The sequence below is a fragment of the Triturus cristatus genome, chromosome 8 (genome assembly GCF_964204655.1).
Source record: "Triturus cristatus chromosome 8, aTriCri1.1, whole genome shotgun sequence".
Classification (NCBI taxonomy): domain Eukaryota; kingdom Metazoa; phylum Chordata; class Amphibia; order Caudata; family Salamandridae; genus Triturus; species Triturus cristatus.
The window spans coordinates 385838519-385861869 of NC_140591.1; the positions used below are offsets into that span (position 1 = coordinate 385838519).

At 40.6% G+C, this 23351-nt stretch overlaps 1 protein-coding gene across 18 annotated transcripts in view; it reads right to left on the reverse strand.

Moving 5' to 3' along the window:
• POSTN (periostin) overlaps positions 1-23351 on the reverse strand; it is a 161137-nt gene that overhangs the window by 41307 nt on the left and 96479 nt on the right. For all 18 annotated transcript variants that reach the window (XM_085621745.1, XM_085621755.1, XM_085621752.1 and 15 more), the window contains exons 11-17: positions 22802-22938; positions 18684-18814; positions 13538-13668; positions 8047-8149; positions 6398-6465; positions 1023-1068; positions 785-862 (exon numbers count right to left, since the gene is read on the reverse strand). In XM_085621745.1, coding sequence (XP_085477871.1) covers positions 785-862; positions 1023-1068; positions 6398-6465; positions 8047-8149; positions 13538-13668; positions 18684-18814; positions 22802-22938 — 694 coding nt within the window. The remainder of the gene's footprint in view (positions 1-784; positions 863-1022; positions 1069-6397; positions 6466-8046; positions 8150-13537; positions 13669-18683; positions 18815-22801; positions 22939-23351) is intronic.

Sequence of the window (23351 nt, forward strand, 5' to 3'; positions counted from 1 at the left end):
TTTTTGATGCCTGGGACGGGTAAATGCATCAGGAATAAAAACAGCTCACACGTCCCAGGGTGCTGGGAGAACTGTGGTTTTTGTTTTTGAAAAACAAACTACCACTTGGGGATTTTGGCTTTGAAAAACAAAAGTAAAAAAAAACCTACCAATCAATCTGTTTTGCTGAAAGCCCCCAGCTCTATCAGTGGAAGAACTTTGGCAATAAATATCTGCTGAAAATGGAGGGAACTTTAATTGGGCTTGCAGGCTGCCATAGGGCAACCCTAAGTGGTGAATGCTGGCCCAGCTGGCTAGTTGGTGGCAGACTGACAGATTTCAGTTCCATGTTACACAATGTTGATTCAGTGATAGCTGTAATTTACAGATTCTGGACACACCATAGAGGTTTTTTCCCAAAAGAAACACCCTGCAGATTAGGGGCATAACTTTGACTCTGAACTAAAATTAGAATAAATTCAGTAGACTCTGCTCTCAAAACGTTGATGGATGTAATCTGGAAATCACTGCCACCTTTTAAGTATTTCCTTGCTAGTCACACCTGACACAAACTGTGGCGGAAACATATTAATATATGTGCATATTTCTGAATTTAGATCCCATATATAAATTAGATGGTTTTGTAATTAAAACGTGTCCAATTAAAAGCAATATTTATAGCAAAATGCTGAATCATTTGTTTTGTTAGAATAACTCAGTGATGAATCCGGGCTCGGCATGTGTGTAACCGATACCTATTGGTAGTTGTGTCTTTTAATACAGGACATTTTCTGTCTCATTTTACCTTCTTTGATGACAATTGGCTTCAATTCTTTAATCACTTTGACGCTTGGCTCGACGATGGTTTTTATAATTCTTGTATCTGAAAGAATGAAAAATGTTACATGATGGACGGGGTAGCATTCTTACCAAGAAGACCACCTATTGACTAAAACATGAAAAACTTCTACTTTTGTCCTTTTTTATCGAACTGTTTTAAAAATTTCTAGTGTCACTTTTCACCAAATTGCATATTTACTTACAGTATGAGGTCTGTGGGATCTCCCTGAAGACACTGCCTCTGACGAACTGAAATGGAATAATATACATTTTACTGAAAGTCTTTTTAATGTGGAAATATCAAGTTGCGTTTGTCCTTCACTGGCTTCTTCCCAAAGGCATGCACACCTTGAAATGGTACTAAACAGAGTCACTCCAGTTTGTTTTCACACATATCATACTGCAGCACCAACTCTTGGTTTAAGCTGTGCATACAGGGACTGATTTTCAAAAGCATTTATGAGTACAGGAAGGAGTACCACAGGAGTACTCTTTTACGTACGCCTACATACCTTTGTAAATTAGCTCAAAAGCTGCCAGTTCCTTAACAGTATAGGTGCAGTAAGACCATGGTCCTTTGGATTTGTACTAATTGTAAATTAATATATCCTGGATATTCTAATGTTATTCTCACTTGAGATGTTTTGGGTCTGATTCAAAAAAAGCTTGAAAGAATATTCACAAAAAATTACTACAGAAGTACTCTTTTGAAAACTCTTGCAATCCTTTGTGAATCAGCTACCTCATGCCCTTTAGAATTACATTTCTTATTCCCATATATTCTTGTTTTCCATAGACATGGTGTATGTGTCACGTTGGATTCGTGTTTCGTCCACTGGGCTTCTCAGAGTCCTTCTGCAAACACAGGGCCCTCTGGAAGATACAGTGACTCACGATTTAAAGTATGCAAAATTGAATTCCCCTGATGAAGATGATCAGAAACCCATTATGAATTGCAGTAAGTGGAAGCTAGTTGGTGGACCCACTCTATTTAAGTTCTCAAAACATTTTTTTTTGTTGGAGTTGTATATAGCGCAAACTTGACCAGAAGGTGTCAGAGCACTTTACATGAGCACCAGTTGCGTTACAGATGAACACATTCATTTTGTTAGGCATGGGGAGATTGTGATTTGCCCAGAATCACAGGATGTTGAGGGTCTCTACCAAGACTCGAACCTGGTTCCCCAGCTTTGAGGTTGACCGCTCTAGCCATTAGGCCACACCCTCACCCCTTTAATCTGATAGTGTATGCTTGTTAATAGCCCTACTACCACGTACTCTCTTCAAGCTATGCATTTTCCCTTTGTGACACATCTGCACAAGCTCCCAGGTACGCCATTTGTAAGGGTTGCTGATCATCTTCATTAAGGTGTTCTCACACCTATTCTAAGAAGGTGAGGACAGTCAGCAGGGAAGAGGCTGCAGTTGAAGCATGTATATGGTTCTACAAAGACTACCACATAACACAGTACAGCCAGTTAGAATACATATCAGATTGCAAGATAAGAAGTATACGTTTTTCTATTTCCGTAAAGCAAATGATTAAGTTACAATGCAGCTTTTAATGCCTACACCTCATTTTTTATTATGTCAGTATCATATTTTAGGTGAATACTGGAAGAAACCGTCTAATTCTTTCACATTCACACTCAGGGATCCTAACACGAGGTACCTTTCACAGTATAGTAGAACGCAGTACTCATGTTGAATTAACTTTCTAGTAATCCAGAACCAGTCCCAAGTAACTTGTTGCACAGTTTTGTTGAATGCCACTAGTACCTCAGTGAATCATATACATAGGCTATATCGATTAGAAAGAATCACATAATATGGCAGCAAGTTTGAGAGCACGTCTAAATGTGATTTTGTGAAAGACAGAAGAACGTCTGTCTGCAGTAATACTTTGAAGCCAAAATGCAAAATAACCAACTTTGAAATGGCTCGTAAAAATACCACACCCATGCTGCAAAGGTTGGTAACAATGAACATGCAAGACATAGAGCATGAACTAGAACCACAATTCCAGAATTTCTATCAAAATAAGGAAGGATTCCTTTGTAGTAGATGTCAGAGGAAAAACAAAAAATAATATAACTAAAAATGTATAAATCTTCTCTTACAAATGAATTAATGAAAGAAAAATAAGTAAAATGTGTTTTAATCCTGAAAATGTTTTAGACTTCTACAATCCTCCTTGTGATACTTTTTCCACTTTACATTTGCAAAAGGCTACTCTCATTGAGAATTGTGCTCAAAATAAGCTTCAAGATTTAAAATCAAAATCATATATCTGAGAAGAAAGGTATGTCTTGGAATAGTCCAACTCATCTTTTGTTGTTATTCTCATAGCCTATGTTTTCGTTCATCTCCACTCAGTCATTAAAGTTGCTTGTTTGACTACTTTATAGCCTTCATTCCCCTCTTCCTCTTTTTATGCACATTTGCATGTCTATAATGGCTTCAATTCAACCTCTGCAACCCCTTTTTTTTATGGTATCACCTTTATTCAGCTCTCAGAGGATTACATTCCTATTTCATTTTACTCTTTCTCTTCCTTTCTCCCTACATTCTTCGCTCCACATCTCAATTTCTTCTCGCATATCCCAGCCCTCTAAAAGCCCATTATTGGTTTCAAAGCTCCTCTACTTGTCTCTAAACACCACTACTCTACTTGTCCCTCTTCTATATGATCTGACCATAATTACACTTTTTCTGCTCCCACCTTAAGAATCCCATTCTTTCTCTATCTCTTCTCATTGATAATATAATGTATTCTCAGTTCTCTTGAGTAGTTCTATCATTTTCTTTTTAACATGTTTGCTCAATGCATACTCGAAAGCCCTCTGGAAATGCAATAAATAAATAAACATGTCAGTCTTTGCTAGGAGATATCAGTTACAGGAAAGTAATGGGAAATTGCTATAAGAGAAACATATGCTTTTCTGAATCTCCTCAGGGGTAAATGGAATTCTAAAGTAATTGTGTATTACATTACAGCCCTTGAGCTCATCTCTCTGCCAGTAAAGGAGGCTCTCAATTATGTAGAGTCATCTGGTCAAAGAAACATTCATTTTGAAAGCAGATTAATGAGTTAAAGACATATGTTAGATCAACGTTTCCTCATTCCCACACTAACATTACATTTCCTTTTTTTAATCCATCATGATTTTTTTTTCACTTTTACCTGTGAAGTGTGTGCCTAATAAAACTGAATTCTAACTGAACATTGTAATCTTTTATGGGGAAGTCGAAACTCTTTTTTATTTCACTAAATCCTCAATGGACCGCAATTAACAATTTTGTGGTCATTTTATACTTTTTCCAGTCTCACAGAGCAGACATGTACTCTGAAGACTGTTAGTAGTTCAGATATATGAGGCACCTCTGAGAATTCATACAACCTCATCTTACACAAAGATGCAGTGTGACCTTGAAGCACAGGTCTGCACAACCTGCTTCCCTCAGGTTAAAATGTGTACTAGATAGGGTTTTCCACTAGTTATATGAAACCCAGACCACATCGCCTTCTGCTGATAAAGTGCCCCAGCAGCCTGGTGATCCGTGGGCAGAAGGAGCACCCTGAGGAGTTGACTAGCTATAGGCTTTGTTAGATGGTTCATTGAGAGTGACAGGAGAGATCTGGGCTGCGCTGGGGACTCTGCCTCTTAGCTAAAGTTTACACTGCCCTGCAGAAAAATCCTCCTCCGTTGCGCTGAATGGTGCCATTGTGGTTCATGAGAAGACACTTGGGATCCCTGCATGTTCAGTCCTGTTGCCAATGCACTGCCTCTTACTCTAACGTAGTCGATTGGACATCTCTTGTAACGCCCACTCCTAGATACAATCAGACCCCCAGTGGTATCACGCTTATGTCTCCCGAGACCAGTTAGCACCCACAGAAATATTTTGCTACCACCAAATACGTCATGCACTGACACGAGCTATCCCGCTAACAGGGGACCTGCCTCAATCATCCACATTAGAAGACAGATTACTTGACGACTACATGCCAAAGAAGGCGATCTCCCTAACATATCGAAAAAAATTCAATAACTCCACCGAGAATATACCAAAACTTAGAGAGAGATGGGAGGAGGACCACAGACACATAGATGACGAGTAATGGTTAGCGGCAACTGCATCCCCAAATGAAGTTGCCATACGTTCCCGTTTCTGATTGGTCCAACTGAAAATCCTACACAGAACCTATTGCGCCAGCACCACTGTTGTAAAAATGGAAAAAAGAACCTCATTGCACTGTATCAGGTGCTGTGGGGGCAGGGGCACCTTCTTCCATGTTTTGTGGGACTGTCCTAATATTCAGAGCTATTGGGGAGAGGTGAAATCCTTTTTGATCATCTTCTGACTTCTTTTCGAAACTGCTAAACTTATCAAAACTTACCAATTCTTTTTGAAGAGTCTTTGAAATATCTTCTTGCACTTTTTCTTATCTTGTCATAAACCTATAGTCACAGCTCGTATTTTGCTACAGTTGACCATACTAATTCCAACTTCTTTGGTCTTCTCTAGTAAAGAATCATCCAACTTCACATTATGCAAAAAAATAGCAGACTGAATAGAGTTATGCCTTTAGAACCATCTGGTGAATTGTAGCACAGAAATGCACACTTTTCAAATCACTCTATAGCTGGCAAGGAACTCTCTATTAGAATGGTACAAATTATTTTGAGACTCTAGCTGATTCACTAAACTCTTAGCTTTCCATACGATCTCTATAAGTGAAATGTTTAAGGACTCATGTCTACTAGAACAGTGTTGGAGGATGATCCTTTTCTTGCCTAGTACTCATACTCCAAATTTCCTTAACTGACATCATAGACAGGCTGTGTTGTTGAAGTTTCTAAAAATATTGACCTTTACTTCATGTGCACCTCGGGAAGCCACTAATTAAAATCATCTTTAGTGCTGGGATATTACACAGGTTTTCTTCATTTAGTCACTTATTCATTACAAATATAGGCAGTTATCTCTTCAAGGATTCAGCGCTACATCCCTTCCCGGGAACTGCGTTCTTCCTATCTGAACCCACGTACTACTTCAGCATTCAAAAGTAAAAAACACGGGGGCATCAGATTCGCGGTCTTAGCTCCACAATTTTGGAACTCGCTTCCTGTGGAATTGTGGTCTGCAACTTCTTATGTTCAGTTTAGAAAACAACTCAAGACCAGGCTGTTTTCTCAGGCATATGAGTAAGCCAACTGCCCTGTGGATGCCGCCTCCTCTTTTATTCTCAGCGCCATGAAACCGTTTGGTTTACGCGCGCTTAATAAGTACTTTTAACATAACAGGTGGTATTACAAGATTATATTTGCAATAATTATGACTATTCATTACAAAGTGTTTTTTCAAACGTTTTGACTAAAAGAGGATATTTGAGGTAGGACAGTTTTTATTAAGTATACACTGAGTTTACCACTCATCAACATGAAAATAAACTCAAAGCAAAATGACCAGGCTATTAACTTTTTCACAATATACATAATCTTCATAAAGTGACTAACGATCATACCATGCTGTCAAAATATTTTAAAAACCTGTACTATTTTTTAAAACGTACCCTAATTTGGAAGTACTTGATTATTTTATTAAGGATAGCCAGCAGCTGTTCATCGCCGACAGATAAATCTGTGAAATAGACAGCATATACATTAGTTATAGTTTTGTGGTACACACCATTCATTGTTTTCAGAATCATTAATACAGATCCAGCTCTAAATATTTGCATCTAATATTCATCTCTGTAATAAATTGTCAATGCAGTATAACAATTTCCATTAATTAAGGCTCAGAGCTGTCTCTTCATCTGGAAGTGCTTGTCTATTGAATATCAGTATGCAAAAACCTTAACGACAAAACTATTAGTACCTTTTCATGCTGGTTTTGAAAAAAGAAAGATGATAATTTAGACCATTAATAAAACCACTGTTTTACAAATCCCAAGTATCTGGAGCATAAGACGTGTATCAATGATAAAAATGTGCTCACATGTGCAAATCATCTAAACCTATCTTTATTTACTGACAGATGATATGCCAAATGTGAATTTCTCTGTATAAGAAGAAATTGATGGTTGTTTTTCCATAATTCTATTTGTGGTTGTATATATTGTTTTAAAATTATAATTATTCCATGTTTATATATATCTCTCATTAACTCTCCTGGTGCTGTTTTAAGAGGATGGTTCGTTTTTTTATACTAAGCTGTCCATGTGAAGCTGTTTATGGTTATCAACTTACACATGTCAAAAGAGAATAAATATTCATACACTGTTCAAATCTGGAAGATTTTAGCTTGGCCCGGGTATGCAGAAGTCATGGGAAAGGTCTCACATATTCCAAGCAACACTTATTTTAGATGCTAACTCTCTGAAGGCTGACATACTTATATTGAAGTTCTGCAACATTATGTATTCTATCGCTATTTATTTATTTATTTGAATTATTTAGTAACCAAATTCACATGTATAAATCTTCAGGTACAATGACTCCTGCTATGATGCTAAAATGAGCAGATTATAAGAAATGTGCCATTAAAAAGTCTGAACTGCTGAAAGAACATTAAGAAGACCAAGATGAGTCTAAGTCTTATGGAGAATAAATTAGAAAATTATTAGTCATTTTCTTTTGTCTAAGGATGCTTGCACATGTTTGGATTGTGCTAATATATTACACATTTGTTTCTCCTGAGTTGCTTAAGAGAAACATACTTGTACTTTTTGGGGTATCTTCTAATTGATACAGCCTGGAGGCTAAGTTGTCAACTTTGGCATCAAGTGACTGGGTTGTCCAATTTATTACAATGTGTAATCATAGGAAAGTCATTTTATTGCTATGTGCCTCATCTTCCTTATTTTGCAAAATTAAGATTTAACTAAAAGAAATCGACTAATTCCAGAATATGATACAGTGCACCAATGCAGGACAATCTTGTTCTGAAACTTTTTCCAAACGATTTAAAGTTGCGATTTCCCCTGACCTCAACAAAAATACATGTTTTGCACAGGTTAGTTGCTACAAATGCCACATTTACACTTGTCGGTCAGAACACTGCAGGTGTACAGCATTATTTCATTTGTTCAAAGTGTTAGTTAACCAAATAAAGTGAAAATGACCTTTTCCTTTTCTAGTGGAATTACACACATACTGAGAATGGAATATCAAAATAGTATGTTTCCATGCACCTGTGTAGGATTTAATCAGAACCAACCTGCTGGAAACAGTAGCTTGTTAACTGCATGGATCACCCCATTGGAAGCCATGAGATCAGACTCCAGCGAACTAACTCCATTTACAGAAAGAGAATCGTTTACCTAAAGGAGAAAAACATTAGATTATTGGAATGCAAAGTTGAGTTGAACTTGGGATTCCCCACTCTCCATCCCCTGATGGTGACAGGATGATCACTGGCGCGGCAGTGATGCTAAACAATATATCACTAGCTTATTCTTTTTTTTTCATTGGTTATGTTGTGATTAACTATTGGAAGAAAAGTTCCCAGCAAGGAATTGTGTACTTTTGCAGTAATTTTCAACTGCTAGTAATATTCTCCATTTGTATTATTTAGATGGGGCTGGAAGTGATTGGTAAATCAAGAACCTCAAATATTGCCAACAGAAGCCTATAAGCAGGGCTTAATTGGTGAAACACCAACTCCTAGGGCCCAAAGTTTTGGTTGGAAAGCCTCAGCATCCACTACGAATATCAGGGGTACTGAATACCAAAGTTGTGTAGTCTTAGTTTCACCTTATGCCTCTTTCATCCCCTCCCAGACACCAGCGCCAGACTGGGCACCAGGCGTTTCCCCGGTGGGCTGCCAGGGTGGGGGCTAGTTTTGGGCCCCTGCGGGGCCCTTTTTGTTACCCGAGCCGGCAATAACAGCCCTCTGTGACACAATCGGACGAAACCTGCCCTTGCAAACAGCCCGGCTGCACCTAGGGGGGCCAGCCAAGCAGTTTGCCAGGGTCGGTTTCAGTTCCCAGTCCGGCCCTGTCAAACACCCTCTATCTCTTTATGACACTCTTACAGGTACTTTTTCATCACTGTCTTTTACCTCTATCATAGTGTATTCCATCTGTCTTTCTCTTCCATCCCCCTTTTGTGTTTTTTTTCTTGCACTGTTTGAAAGTCCAATGAAGACGAACATGTGCCGGTGCCCAAACATTTGTGCCGGTTGACCCCACCCCCGAACACCAGTTCAAAAAGAGCTACCAAAATATTTCCCACACTAACTTGATATAGCTCCTAGCTTCCTCTCTCATTCTCATGCAGCTACCACATATTTTTCTCTTACAATCTCAGGCGTAAGCTAAGGCATTCCATTGAATTCTTTTGGATGTTCTACTGTAATATACACAGTGAAATAAATAAAAAAGTGAAAATATGTAAGTTAGAAGGTGGTTCTGACCATCTCAGCCGCCCAGATTTTTTGCTTTTTGAACACCTAATTGTTGAGCTTTTACTGTGGGAGAGCCTCATAAGTTGGGACTCACCCACAGTGAACTCATGATGAATCAGACTGCATGTGGATTTTACCGGTGTCCCACTGGTGAGAGTAGGGGGCACCGAGCTGGTTACATGCAGACACGTGTATACATGCGTTTGCACATGTGTAGGGGCTGCACGTGGGAGATTCCTGCCATGCGCAGCCCAGGGACAGGTACAGATGGAATGGTGTGGCAGGAATTATGCAGAGTTGGGTGGTGACATGGAATAGGCTTTATTCAATGGGAAGACACATGTAAGGAAAAGTCAGTGTGCTTTACTGTTTTCACTGAAGGAACACTCCATTATTCTTCTATGAAGATGGGGACCACATGGGGTAGTTTCCCTTCCCTTGGGCCTACAAATTCCAGACACGCACCAAAGTACACTGTAAGTTGTGTGAGAGGAAGTATTCTGCTGAGTCCAAAGCCATATCAGTACTGCTATTGAGTCATCCAGAAATGTCATATTCCTCTGACTCAGCTTGTAACCAGTAACTAGCTGGGTATGATCCTGCCAGTCTGGATTAATGACCTTCCTCCCCAAGCTGTTGCATTTAAGGCCTAGCCCTTCACTGCAAGCATTACAAGGGTGAAGGTCTCCTCTCCAAGAGGTAGCAAAGGTGGGTGGAGCTGCAGGTTATCCATCAGCCGCTGTCACCTGGTGCCAGGCACCAAGCTGCCCTGGAGAGAAGGCAGCAAAGGGGGAAGGGGGCTTTTCAGAGACCATGTGGCATGAGATCCCTAGGCGGCGTCATTTTGAACTTTCGCAGAGGCCTGGGCAGGAAGGAGGAAGCAGGGGCAAAGAGGTGATGTGTTCCATTAAAAGGTCTTGCACAGGAAGAGGAGCTATCTCTGGGGTGTGGTCTGCTGAGGAAGACTGGTGCTGGAGCCTGGCGCCATAGGCAATTGGTGGAGGAATCCCCTGACTGTCCCAGGACTCTGGATTGCGGCTGTGGGGGAGTCCAGGACCAGTGAGTAGAAGCCTGGGCCTCTGCGCAAGGAGAAGAGAGGCCCAGTAGGAGAGCCAGGTAAAAGTCTGTTGCAGGGAGCTAGTGAAGACAGCTCTCTGCTGAGGTCACCCTCTTGGAGACCAGGAGGGCAAAGGAAAGTGCTCAAGAAGGGTACAGCTGGTAATCTGGAGCAAGAAGAGGCCAAAAGGGTGAAGATCGGCCGTCTGGGAGCTGATATTTGCCCCCCAGAAGGTAGGTGACCTTTGACCTCTGAAGAGGACCAACGACGAAGCGCGTGGGGCTCAGCTGCCAGTCGCAGATGTGTCCCCGGGCTGGGTCAGGTCCCGGGGGCTGCCCCACAAGAAGTCAAGTCGTGAACCCACCCTGGCCCCCGAAGACACCGGAGGAAGGGGAGCACCATCGCGCTCCCCGTGAAGAAATCTGGGACCCAGGACCCCAGCCTCGGGCCCCAGTGTGCGGATGAAGGAGTGCCGCCGCACTCCCCCACTGCATCGGGAAGGCATGGGGAGTGCTGTTGCACTCCCCCGAGGACCCGCCGAGGGAGTATCTGCCTCCGTGCCTGCCCGCCGGAATGGGCAGACCAAAATAGGCACTCCAGCTCTTGCAGCCGCACACGAGGGTGCGAGTTGGGCCGGGCGGGGAGCCGGCAGGTGCAGCCGGGGAGGGCTCCCTGATCTGCTAGATGCTTCCCTGGGCATGCACGGGGTCTGAGTAGGACCAGACCCCCAACGATGGGTGGATGCGGCAGGAGGCCTCCAACGGGTAGTGCGGTGCTCCCAGAGCAGCAGGGAAGCTGCTGCTATGTTATGCGTGGGCATGAGCAAACTGCCCCATAATGCCTTGCAGGCCCGGACAGGCCTGCAAGGAAAAGAGGCCTTTTCTCTGAGTGTGGTGGCCCCAGGAGGATGGGGTAACCACTAAGGGGATGCAAAGGCACGGGGGGAGCTGCAGGAGCTATGCAGTCTCCCCCAGTATGACGTAGAGAAGTCCTCCCTAAGTCTCTGGGGGACTTGAAAGAAACAACCCCTCAAGGGCTCAGCCAGGCGACAATAGCATCCTGTGGCTGGAACTTTTGTTCCTCAGCAGGGGGTATCTGAGGGACTGCCCCAATCTGTGAAAGGCTGAGCTGGGGATGTCTGGAGAAAGGCATATCTTGGAGGTGAAGAGGTGCAATTGCACGAGAGGTGCATTTACCTAATGTTATTTCTTCTGATGGACTGAAAGACACATGTGTAATGTAAAGTCATAAGCAAATTAGGGTTATGTTGCTGGACATCCCTGCTAGGGTGTCTGGCTGTATATGCTTAATCCTGTGATTAGAACTGTGATGCCTTTTAGGGGCTTTAATTGCAATGCATCATAATTGTTATCAGCTATGATAAGTACTGTCATTTTAAATGATGCCTAAACATGTATTCTTGCTGCTGCGTTAGGGGAGGAACAACCCAGACTGTTAGCCACTAAGAGTAAAAGCTGTATACTGTATGGTCAGTATGAGATGCTCAGCTACGGTTATGTATCACCATGGCAGGTGTGCCCATTTTAAATGCTTGTGGAGATAATGGGGTGGGTTGCCACTGGGATGGTGCCAGTGGACAAGGCCCTCACTCCAAGTTATGTTCAACCCACTTCATTAGGGGGCAAGATGATGTGCATACATGGGAGTGGTGGTACTAGACCCCACCCCCTCTGGGGAAGGGGTGGAAATGTTATGTAATGTCACAAAGTAATTCCAACAGCTTATGTACAGTTGTAAATTGCTGCATAGTATTGAGTAGTGTGTGTTTAATAAATGTACTCTTCCTTTTATAAAGCAAAGTACAGACAGGACAATCAATTATTGTGTGTTATGTCAGCGTACTGGTAAATGGCGATTACTAGCCCACATCACCTCCTTTGAGTAAGCCGTAGACTGCTCTGCAATGAAATCGTCTAAGAGTCAAGCGCTACAATGGGGTGTTTGGTTGCCAGTGAGGTACGAATGTACTCATGTTATTTGTGAACTTTAACTGTATTGAACACTTCCTAATGATTTGAGAGGAAAGGGAAAAAATGCCTGAGAATTAAGCTAGTTAACATCCAATAACCTAAAGGTGGTCTACCATCTCCAAATTATTATTTTGACATCATGGAACATTTCAAACATATGTTCTTAGTTTACAGGTGTATGACAAGCGTAGATATGATGACATAGATAATTCAATTGAAATAAATAAAGTTTTCTGCTGAACAGAAAAAACAACATGGATTCCCTTGTTATTAACACAGCTCAAAGAGAGCACACTATGATAAGGTAAATATTCATCACTATGTGTCGTCTATCAATAAATATGATAACCTTAACTGACTGGCTTAGCATATATATGGGGGATTTATTTTGATGCATGCCTAAACATGGCTGACTGCGTAGAGGTAAGCACTGCCTCTTGCACGGTGTGCTCTTCTGATTATGGTAAGGAGGCTCACAAGCCACAGGGCGAGCGACTGAATTTGATAACTTGATGACATGCTTGCAACATCCCTATTATGTGGGAGGCAGGCGGGCACCTTGGCCTCGTACACACAAAAGTTACCTAGGCTAGCTATATGCGCCCAGGGGATGCACTCTTATTGTTTCTACTCTAAATGAAATTTCTGTATTGCACATTAATTATTTAGAATAAATGTCCTCTCTTCAAGTTACAGATAAATGTTAACTACGAATCCATCTTCTCTGTTTCCTTGTTGACACTGACTAAATATTTACTACGTTCAATCTATTTGCTTGTTAAATATATTTGCAATAAACGTATATATAATATTGTGATTGTAATTTGATAGATGGTGCTTTGTGCAAAACACTTTTTGTCTATTTACAGTTCATGACAGTGTAAAATAAACATTACTGGGTTAATATCAGAAGTCAATGAATGACAACTTGTTATAGCTTTGAAATTTACCTTTGACATTGAGGGCAAAATTTCAAGATATGTTTCTAATAGACATTCTATGAGAAAGAGGCTAATTAATGTATAAGTTATGCTACTCTATCTATAGTCATTTTAATGTGTAGATTGGGATGCGAAAAACATGATAATTAGCAAAGACACATGAATTTCAATAGTAATATTAATAGCCTGATAAAATCAGTAGTATTTTATATGCCTCCAATTGTATATAGTACATCATCCATTTTGATTGCCATATTAATGTTGTGCATCATCTCTAAAAAAAAATGAAAATGAAATAAAATTGGTTTGCTTACAGATTTCACCATAAGTTTGCCTCCTTGGATAGATTTCAGAATGTTTGTGACACCCTGTTCAAATCCTCCGCCAATATAAACACCTTTCGTCAGATGATAAAGAATAATATTCTGAAGAGCAAGTTTGTTCTCTGCAAAAACAAATTGGTAGCAGATATTAATGATTACATTCAGTGCTTTAGAAATATACACTGGACACAGCACAAGGGAATCCTCTCTAATCTACGACCCCACTGCTAGTCCCTAGGGCATCTTTTTGTGACACTAAGCACAATCCCATCTTATGTGGCAACTTCTGAGGCCTTCACATACTCCAGTCACTTCATAGATCAAACAGCATGACGTAGGCAACAGGTGAAAGCTTATGCCTTTTCTGTGAAATGAACACGACCAGCACCATATGTTTGGTAATAAGATATGTTGGTCCTTTTGATTCTTATGCTTTAGAGGTCACCACGGGTACTAACCATCCAATCTTCCCACTAGCATGCTCAATATATGCCTAAATACTCATACAAGGCTCCACTGTACTCCAGGACCAATGCTGCTTTGAATTTCTAAAACAGCCTCCACTACTTCAGGCAAGTGCATAAACATCAGCTTTTAAAGGAAATAGTAGATCAGTTGTAGTTGTAACCAAAAGGTTGGTTTAGTTCCGTGTTCAATCATGTTATTCTGTAATACATTAGCAAATGTAACAGACTAGTACTGTGGCAAGCACCATGTTGAGTTGTTTCTAAAGTTAGCTAAAAAATTTAATAACTGAGTAAAAACTTAGAGAACTAAAATAGTGTACAACTAGGAGTATGTCATATTTGTCATTCTGCATTAGAAGGTGATGTTTGAAATAATACCTTCATGTTTTATTAATAGTTTCCCTTTTGCTGAATTTTAATGCTTAGACTTTCTGTAATTTTATTAATGCTTTGCATAAGCAGGTTAAACAAGAAAATATGTTATGACAAATCTGTCATTACAATTTTAGAAGCAGTAGAAGCGTGCTTTCATGTTTATATATTTGACAGCCAAAATACATTCCATTCCGAACGGGTTCCATACAATATTTTTCAATACATCACACCAATTGAAAATGTTTGCAAAAATGTGTGTCCACAATCTCAATTGAAGGACGAGAACTAAAACAAAACCGAGTTTAAATTGCACTTTGGGAGAAAGTGAATAAGTCACAAAGTTGTATGTACAGGCCCCCAATGGTAACATCTGTTACTCACAAGTATAAGAGAAAAACTTCCTTTGAAAAATGGGGGGTTTGATGGTACTTTCCACACTTTCTGCATGTTATTGCAAATATGTTCTTTTCAGTTATAAAGAAACTGTGAAGATAGGTTTGGGAAATTAACTTAAAACTGTCTGTGAATACCAAAACAGTAGTGACTAGGTCTTCCCTAACCATTCCCTGGGCACACACCTAGGGACTCTCTCAATAGACTCAAAGGGCAATTTTAGAGTGCTTAATTTAACAAAGATACATAACTACCTTTTAATTCATTGGCATTCTCCTGTTTTTAGCAGACATGAATAACTCCCCGCATCTAGTCAGTTACTGCCTGTCTATAATAGCCCCCCTCAAGCAGGCATAACAGACAGACTGGAGGGAGGTCAATCTTAGGGGATTCCTAATAAATGCTAGGTCCCTCATCAAGTACAAAACTTAATTTGCCAACTTGACGCTGACCCACTGCCCGGATTGAGTGTTTATCACAGAATCCTAGGCCAATGAAGCCTCTGGCTCCAATTTAGCAGATGCGGTTCCCTCAGGATATACAATCCTAAGGTCTGATGCAGACCGGTTGGAGGTCTGGCCATTATATGCAAGCCAGAGAACCTATGTCATCTAGAAAGGGTACAGTATGTGAGTCTCTGCGAGGTGCTGGGTTTCACCATAAAAGTTACAGCCACCAATAACTTTGCCAGACTGTCAATCTATAGGCCCCCAGGACCAAGGACGATGTTTGCAGCTGAAGTGGCAAATTATATAGAGACTTATTTGGCGAAAAACGCATTTACAGTTATGGGAGACTTTAACTTCCACCAGAAGGACTCTGACAATTAAGACTTTTGTGTACTCAAAGAAATGCTTGCTTGTCGGGGGCTGCGTCAGCAGGTTAAGGCTCCTATCCATAGCCTTGATGGGATTTTTACTAATGACTTGTGTTTGTCAGTCAAGGAGGTAATGCCTCCTACCTGGTCAGATCACAGTGCAGTGTCTTTCTAGTTTTATTTCTCCTCTTCTCATTAGTGGGACAATGCACCATGTAAGAAGATCTGTCCAAGGAACTGGAAGTGGGTCTCAGCTGAGTCCTTTGTCAAGGCTTTTAAAAGTTTCTCATGCACTCTATGAGGATGTGGACTATGGGGCGGAAAGATTTTCAGCATAGTTTTGCTCGGTGGCAGATTCTGTAGCTCCCTTACGGGAATATAATCCCTGGAGGAAAGAGCCGACTGCTCCCTGGTTTACTGAGTGACTTGGGCTCCTCTGGCATACATGCCGCCAACAAGAGCGCACCTGAGGAAACTCTATAGGGAACAGGAGAGTCTGTCATATAAGTCAGCCCTCATTGACTCTAAACTGGCCATTAGAGAAGAACAATTGCTCTAACTTACAAATACATTTGAGGTGATCAACTCCCCAAAAGAGCTTTGTAAACTTCACCATCAGTTATCTTCTCCCTTTGGCCTGTCCAGGAATCGAGGGCTCTCAAGAATTATGAAACAAGCTGGCAGACTTTTTTTCAGCACAAAATTGCAAACATTTGCATGGAGCTTGATGCCCATAATACAGCAAAGGACGGTTCCCCTATCCTCAGTAGGGAATTGCAGAGGAATTTGCTAGTACCTGAAGAGGACAAGGAGATGCATGTGTGTATGTTTGAGGTTTTTTTCACCTCTGACAGAAGCTCTAACTGAATTGCCTCTCCTCAACATCAAATCTAGAACCCCTATGGAACCTTTTACTTCAAAAAAACTTGCAATTGGTGGCAGGCACGGTCTCCCGACCTTTAACGATAAACCTTGAACACAGCTATTATGACTGCGCACTATCCATGACTGTGGAAAGAGGCCGTGATGCAACTGAACCTGAATCCCAATGACCTTAAGAACCATCGGCCTATTTCTTTCCTTCCAGTCGCAGTGAAGATCCTAGAGATACTCCTTAATCAAACCTTAATGGGCTATGCAGAGGACCTGGGTCTGTTGGATATATCACAGTACCGTTTCTGTAGTAATAATTGAAACAGCTTTAATAGCTCCAAGAGACAGCATCAGAAGCCTAGTTGATGCAGGGCATGCCCCGACTCTGCGCCTGCAGGAATCGGGAATTAAAAACAAAGTCCTGAACTTGTCCTCTTTACTTAATGGGAATTAAAAACAAAGTCCTGAACTTGTTGTCCTCTTTCCATACTGAGAGATCACAAAGAGTGGCAATTAGTCAATTCCATTCTGAGCCGTTCTCGCTGCAATGTGGGGTCCCTCAGGGCTCATGATTGAGCCCCACACTGATTAATCTTTATGTTTCCCCACTGGCCAAGCTTGCACATTTTTTCAGTCTAAAGGCAGTGTCATACGCAGATGACACCCAGATAATCGTGTCCATTGTTAAATACACTGCAGCCAATTTTAACCTCTACATGAAGGCAGTCACATCTTGGGTGGCCAAGAAATACTAGAAGCTAAACAGAGATAAGACTAAGGTATTGCTATTTGGAGGTCCAGGCTTGATCTGGAATAGCAACTGGTGGCCAGACACACTAGGCACCTTACCCACTCCAGTTGACACTGCTAAAAGCCTAGGGGTCCTTCTGGACAGCAAGTGGTAACTGGATCATCAGGTCAACCTGCTTCTTCCATTCACGACCCTTCCAGCTCATAAACATGTCACCTTGGCTCTGATCCCCTCAAGGATAGACTACTGTAATGTGCTCTATCTGGAGACCAGCAAGTCGACCCCAGCAAAGCTGAAACCCGTGCAGAATGCAATGGCAAGACTTATGCTGGTATATATTTGCAAGTCACATTTGGCATCAAAAGGACTACGAGAACGGCACTGGCCTCGGGTGAGAAACATATCCAGTTTAAGACCTTATGCACCGTACACAAAGCTCTCTATGCGGCAAGCCCAGTTGGCATCAAAGCCATGTTCCAATGGCATGTTCCTGATAGAAATATCTGCTCAGCACACTAAAACTGGATAACAGTCTCCATAGTACGGAAGAAGAAATTGGGAGGCAGAGCCTTCCCGGTTGCAGGGGCAAAGCTCTGGAACACTCTTCCGTTCCATCTCACATGTACAAAGCTGCATCTCTAATTTTAGAATAGCCTTGGCTGTTCACCCTATAGATAGGCACAACATAATTGAAGTTCTCCAACAGTTCACTGCGTGGCATAGCAAGACTACAGCGCCTAAAAGCCCAAGGGCCTTTTGTGCTCTATATATTTAAAAACAATTAACACAGCATAAATTATTAAAACATATGTTACTATTATTTACAGGTTGGTCAGTCCTAATTCAGAAACTTTTCTCTGTAAATCAGGCCCTTTGTTTATGAAAACACACTTGAGACAAATAAAACAGATCCAGAGAATATGCCACTGATCCCTCCAGAGTGTGACAATGGTCTGAAAGTTCTGTAAACATGTCTGAATATTATTTTGCCTTAATAAAGTTCAGGCAACAACAGGTCTGGTGTGCTCATGCAAGACTATGGTAATGAAAGAAGATCACAGGGGGGCAATTGATGAAGGCGTATTACAGACTTAATGCAGTCTTAAAACCATATTAAGGTTAGGGGGATCTGATTTATAAAGGATTTTGCCCACGCTTTGGACACCCTTAAGATTGCCTTTCCTGGCATGAGACTATCTTAAGACTGACAGGGCTGATTTACAATGGGTTTCTCTGACTTAAGACAGACTTAGGACTTTATTTTGAGATCGAAGTAAGTCCTAATATTTTTCTATGTAGTTGAAAGATCTGTCACAAGGCCAGCATAGCCATTCCTCTGTGAAACAAGTCTCCTTTACTGTCCAACATGGCACCTTAGCTCTTCTGCTGGACTTACCAACGACATAATGCATACATTCTATGGGTGGTCCATGATAGTTTCAATTCTCACATTACACTTACGTCTTAGTGCTGCCATTTCAGAGTCACTCAAGCCTTTGAATGCATCATTAGTTGGAACAAAGAAAGTCCAGTCCCCTGCTTGAGACAAAAGGTCTTTTAAATCTGCAGCTTCAACGAGGCTTAGGAAAATGCTGCAAAAAAAGAGAATTACACAATTGCAAATCAGATTCTGGAAAAATAAAGTGATTACAGCATGCATTTTGTGCTGAAAGAAATTATTCCTCCCCGTTTTTAGGTCTCGCCTACGCAGTTTGCATGTGCTGCATAGGAAAGAGACCTCTTGAAATCGATTCAGCTTTGCAGGCAAAAAAGTGCACGCGTTGCATTGCTTTCAATGAAACGCGTGCCCGCTTGGCGATTCCCTTGCGGGAGTGAGCGGTGCCCTATGTTAGTAATTATTGCACTCGCTGCCGCATGGGAAACGCTGCCTGCTCTTGGCTGCACTCCCCCCCACCCCCTACTTGCGCGAGGCGCGCGCGCTTGTAACTTTAATGATGTTATGGAAGGGGACCTTTTAAAGTTTATTATCCCACAATTAGTTTTAATTGTGTCTTTTCAGGGCTCCTGTTTGTAATGTAGCATGCACATTAGCAGCAGCGCTGCACTCATTATCTTTCATAATCTTTTCTTCGTCCTTTTCTTATCTTGACCCGTCACGTCTTTCCCGCCTACTTCGTCTCCTCTCTTCTCCCTTCCTATGCCCTTCTGCCTCTCTGCTTGCCTCACCATGTTTGTTCTTCAGCTCCTTTCGCTCCTGCCACCCTTCTTCCCCTCTCTGCCTTTTCTGCCCTCTGTCACATTTTAACTCTCCTTTGCTTTCTCCCTCCCCTCTTTGCGTTCTTTTTGCTCCGTTCTTTCATCTTCCGCCTATCGGTTCTCGCTTCTGCTCGCCCCTTCACTCTCCTTCCTCTCTCCTCCTCCTCACCTAGCCCCTCGCCCTCCCTCTCTGCTTGCGTTTCTTCTTTACTTGTACTCCTGCGCTGATTGTCTGGGAAGAATGCAGCTAGGCAAGCACCCGCCTCAATTTGTTATTTGGAACATAACAACAAGTGAAAAAACAAACTCCTATAACTGTGACAGTAATACTTTTATGTGATTCCACCCACCCTTCTACAAGGCGTGATTTATTTATTATGTTATTGTACACGTTGCATGTACCACAACACGGTACAATGTACGAATAAGAACTCAGGTGGAAAATAAGCTTTTTCAGTCACAGCGCTTGACATACATTTAAAAAATTGTTCTTTTCTTTACTTGGCCTTCGTACTGTGAAAAACAGAGTCAGGCTCGCTGTCATTTTGTGAAACAGGCTTCCAGCTTGCGCATCCCGATCACTCTTTTGGGGCACATGAAGTATACTGTGGATGCGGGCGGTACACATGTGATCATAATTCGTATATTGCGCGCGCTCCAACTTTATCATCCCAATGAACTTGCCTGGTCGCCAACTCAACATGGAAACATTCTGGGCAACTCAGCAAGAACTAAGCTGAGGTGACGAGGTGCGGAAATATTTATGACGTGAAAATCATCAATGGTATTTAATTATGTGTATGAACTATTGTGATGTACTTTTATGATTTTAATTAATCGATTAAAGTGGTTTTGACTGACTGACTGACTGACTGACAGCTTTAACTTTAATAGGATCTAATTAATAAAAGTAGACTTAAATTACATTTGAGCTTTTCTGCTTGTGCCACGTGGCAATACTAGGCGCTTGGTGAATATTTTGAATCCAAATATGAACCATAGCATTATGTTCAGTTTCCATTCAAACTTTGCCCACTGACAGGTTGGCAGCCGGCCACCCCTGTGCTGCAGAAGAAGAGCTCCCACTTAACGGAATCAGTGCGTTTTCTTCATAGATACGGGTGAGATGTTCAGGACGGCGTTACAAACAAATGAGGTTTGATCTGAAATGCTTCATTTGGAAAGTGACATTTTAGGGACATTGGGAGCACTTTTTCTTATCCAGAAGTATCTGTTTTACTTTTAACACATTGCTTTTAAAGTGTGCTTTTCCATAATGAATGCTATGCAAGCAATTTCACTTTTTTTATTTGATTTCTCAATGTTGGAAATGAGGGCAGCAAGTGAAGAGAGCATGAGAAGGCAGATGAGGAGAGAGAAAACAAGCATTGGCATAGCCAATACGTCTCGCCTTCGGGACCTTATAAGAGTTTAGCCACACAACAGTTGATGTTGCTGCACCAAGGACATTGTGCTGCATAACTAAATACTTATAAGGTCCCAAAAGCGAGACCTATTGGCTATGCCAATGCTTGTTTTAAATGCTACAGAACAGGCAGACTGTTTGGATAGTGATATCTATCCACTCTTTGAAAGTTATTATATTCCAAAGACATACTTGTATGTCAGAAAAAACAAATTCAAATAATTTTTTTTTTAAATCAAAAGCCGTATTATATGCAAAATGTGCACTTATTACATCTAAGGGCTGCCTATATCTCTGCATTAACCATTTTGAGAAGGTTCAAGTGCAATTTATATAGAGTTCTTCACAATGCACATACACAGATAAATTATAAACCAATATGCATGTTGACTCTGAGATTATCTTCCCAAAATAATGTGATGCAATGCGTGAGTGTGAGGTCTGGAGAGAAACTGAAAATTGTAAGTGTATTGTTATGTCAAACTATAAGTAACATCCCAGTTACAAGATAGAAACAGCATCCTAGAGTTATTAAATCATTATGCCAGTCCCGGTTGTTTATTATTTAATGTGCACGGTTTGATTACCGGAGAACAGAAACAAGTACAAGCTATAGTTGTTAGAAGATACTGATGAAGTGCATTGCAACTCAAAGTAAATGTTGCAATTTTTGAGAACTTTGAATTCAAATTATAAAGCTAGGTCAATCCAATCTTTCACAAAATCTCTTAATGCATCATTAACACTAATGTGTTAGCAGACAATGCAGTTAAGCATTTGCAATCAAAAACATATGACCGCCCACTCGATGTTGGTGCCATATTCTGATGAGCTCAAATGGTTAACGGTAGAAATAGTAAAACCCAAAATTATAATGAATACATTTTTAGAAACAAAAAGCAATGCCAATATCAGGTGGGAATTAAAAGATGATGTTAATGTGGCATATTGAAACATATACCGTTATTAAATGTTATACATAATTAAAGTTAAACGGAAGAACTTCAATATAAGGTGGTACATTGCATCTCATTAAACCCATAGGCAAAAATATGAGCTGCGTATTCATACTCACATTTAGAAATGCAGTTTGATAGATCATATTAATGCCTAAAGAGTTTAATGATGTAAACACTCATAGACATAGTCATAAACTGTTTATATTGATCAATCCCTGTATGTAAAATATGTAAATAATTCGATGTTTGCTTCAAACAGTAAAAATGTAGACCTCTGCGTTGGCTAAAGAACAGTCTGTGTTGAAGAACTGCTAAGTTTTATTGAACTACTGAACATAACATACCAATTCATAGCATCTTACTTAACATAATTTTGGTTCAATACAACATGCAATTTGATGCACATATACTAAACACTGACTCTGTCATTTATCACTACAGTACAAAGGTCAAATGGCATGTTTTAACTAAGTAAAGGTAGAATTCATCTGAGATTCCTCTGGATGTTCATCCTCTTGAATTTCAATGCTTAAAGCATACTATAGGTCTGTGCAAAGGGTCTGTGTTCTGGCTGCTTTAGTATCTGTTTTATAGCTCATGTACCAAAATGAGCAGCATCGTATAAACTATATGTGCAGATCCGCTGAGTGTATTATGCTTTTTATTAACATTGTTAAGGGAGGGGTTGGGTAGCATGGCCCACTCAGGTTTCACCTCTTGTAAGTGCATAGGCCATTCTCAAACTCAGTAGTGTTATTAAATTCCATGTTGTCCTCTGTGAGTCTGTGTTCATATTATATATAGTCAGGTTACAGATATATATATATATATATATATATATATATATATATATATATATATATATATATATATATATATATATATATTTAGTGCACCTATTTCAAAAACGTAGCCTGGTAATCATCAACAGAAATGGGAGTAAAAAGAGAAAGCTTGGGATGTGAACCATATCTCACCTGAAACGTTTATCTTGCATGAGAATGTCAAACATTGAACTTTCAGCTGGTTTTATCATCTGCCTGAAAACATGAATGGCACCATTTCTTCCTTCTTTGCTTCCTCTAAGCATACAGGAATTTTCAATGCATACAGACTGATAAAAAGGTTAAAGCACAGAGTTAGACACCTTATATACAGGCTACAAATTGTTTTCTTATCACGGTCAGTCAAAGATGGTTAGTGAGTTCCAAATAGTCTATGTTTTGTTATCTCACAACAGGTAGAAAAACAAGCTAAAAGAGAAAAGTAAGTGGCAGTCAGACTGAAAACATCTGCTTTTTGTGCTGCTTGCTAGCTTCGGAAACATTGTGTAGACAAAAATGCTCAAGCTGTCTGTTTCTTTTCTGATAACCACTGCAACATGCGAGAAGAAGTCTTCAGATACTGAACTGTCTGAACAGATTAAGACTTTATAAACTAGACTGCTCTTTTTCTTGGTATAGTTTACTCACTAACCTTCAAATTGTCAGAGACAAGAGTTTGTAAAATATGAATTAATAATACCTA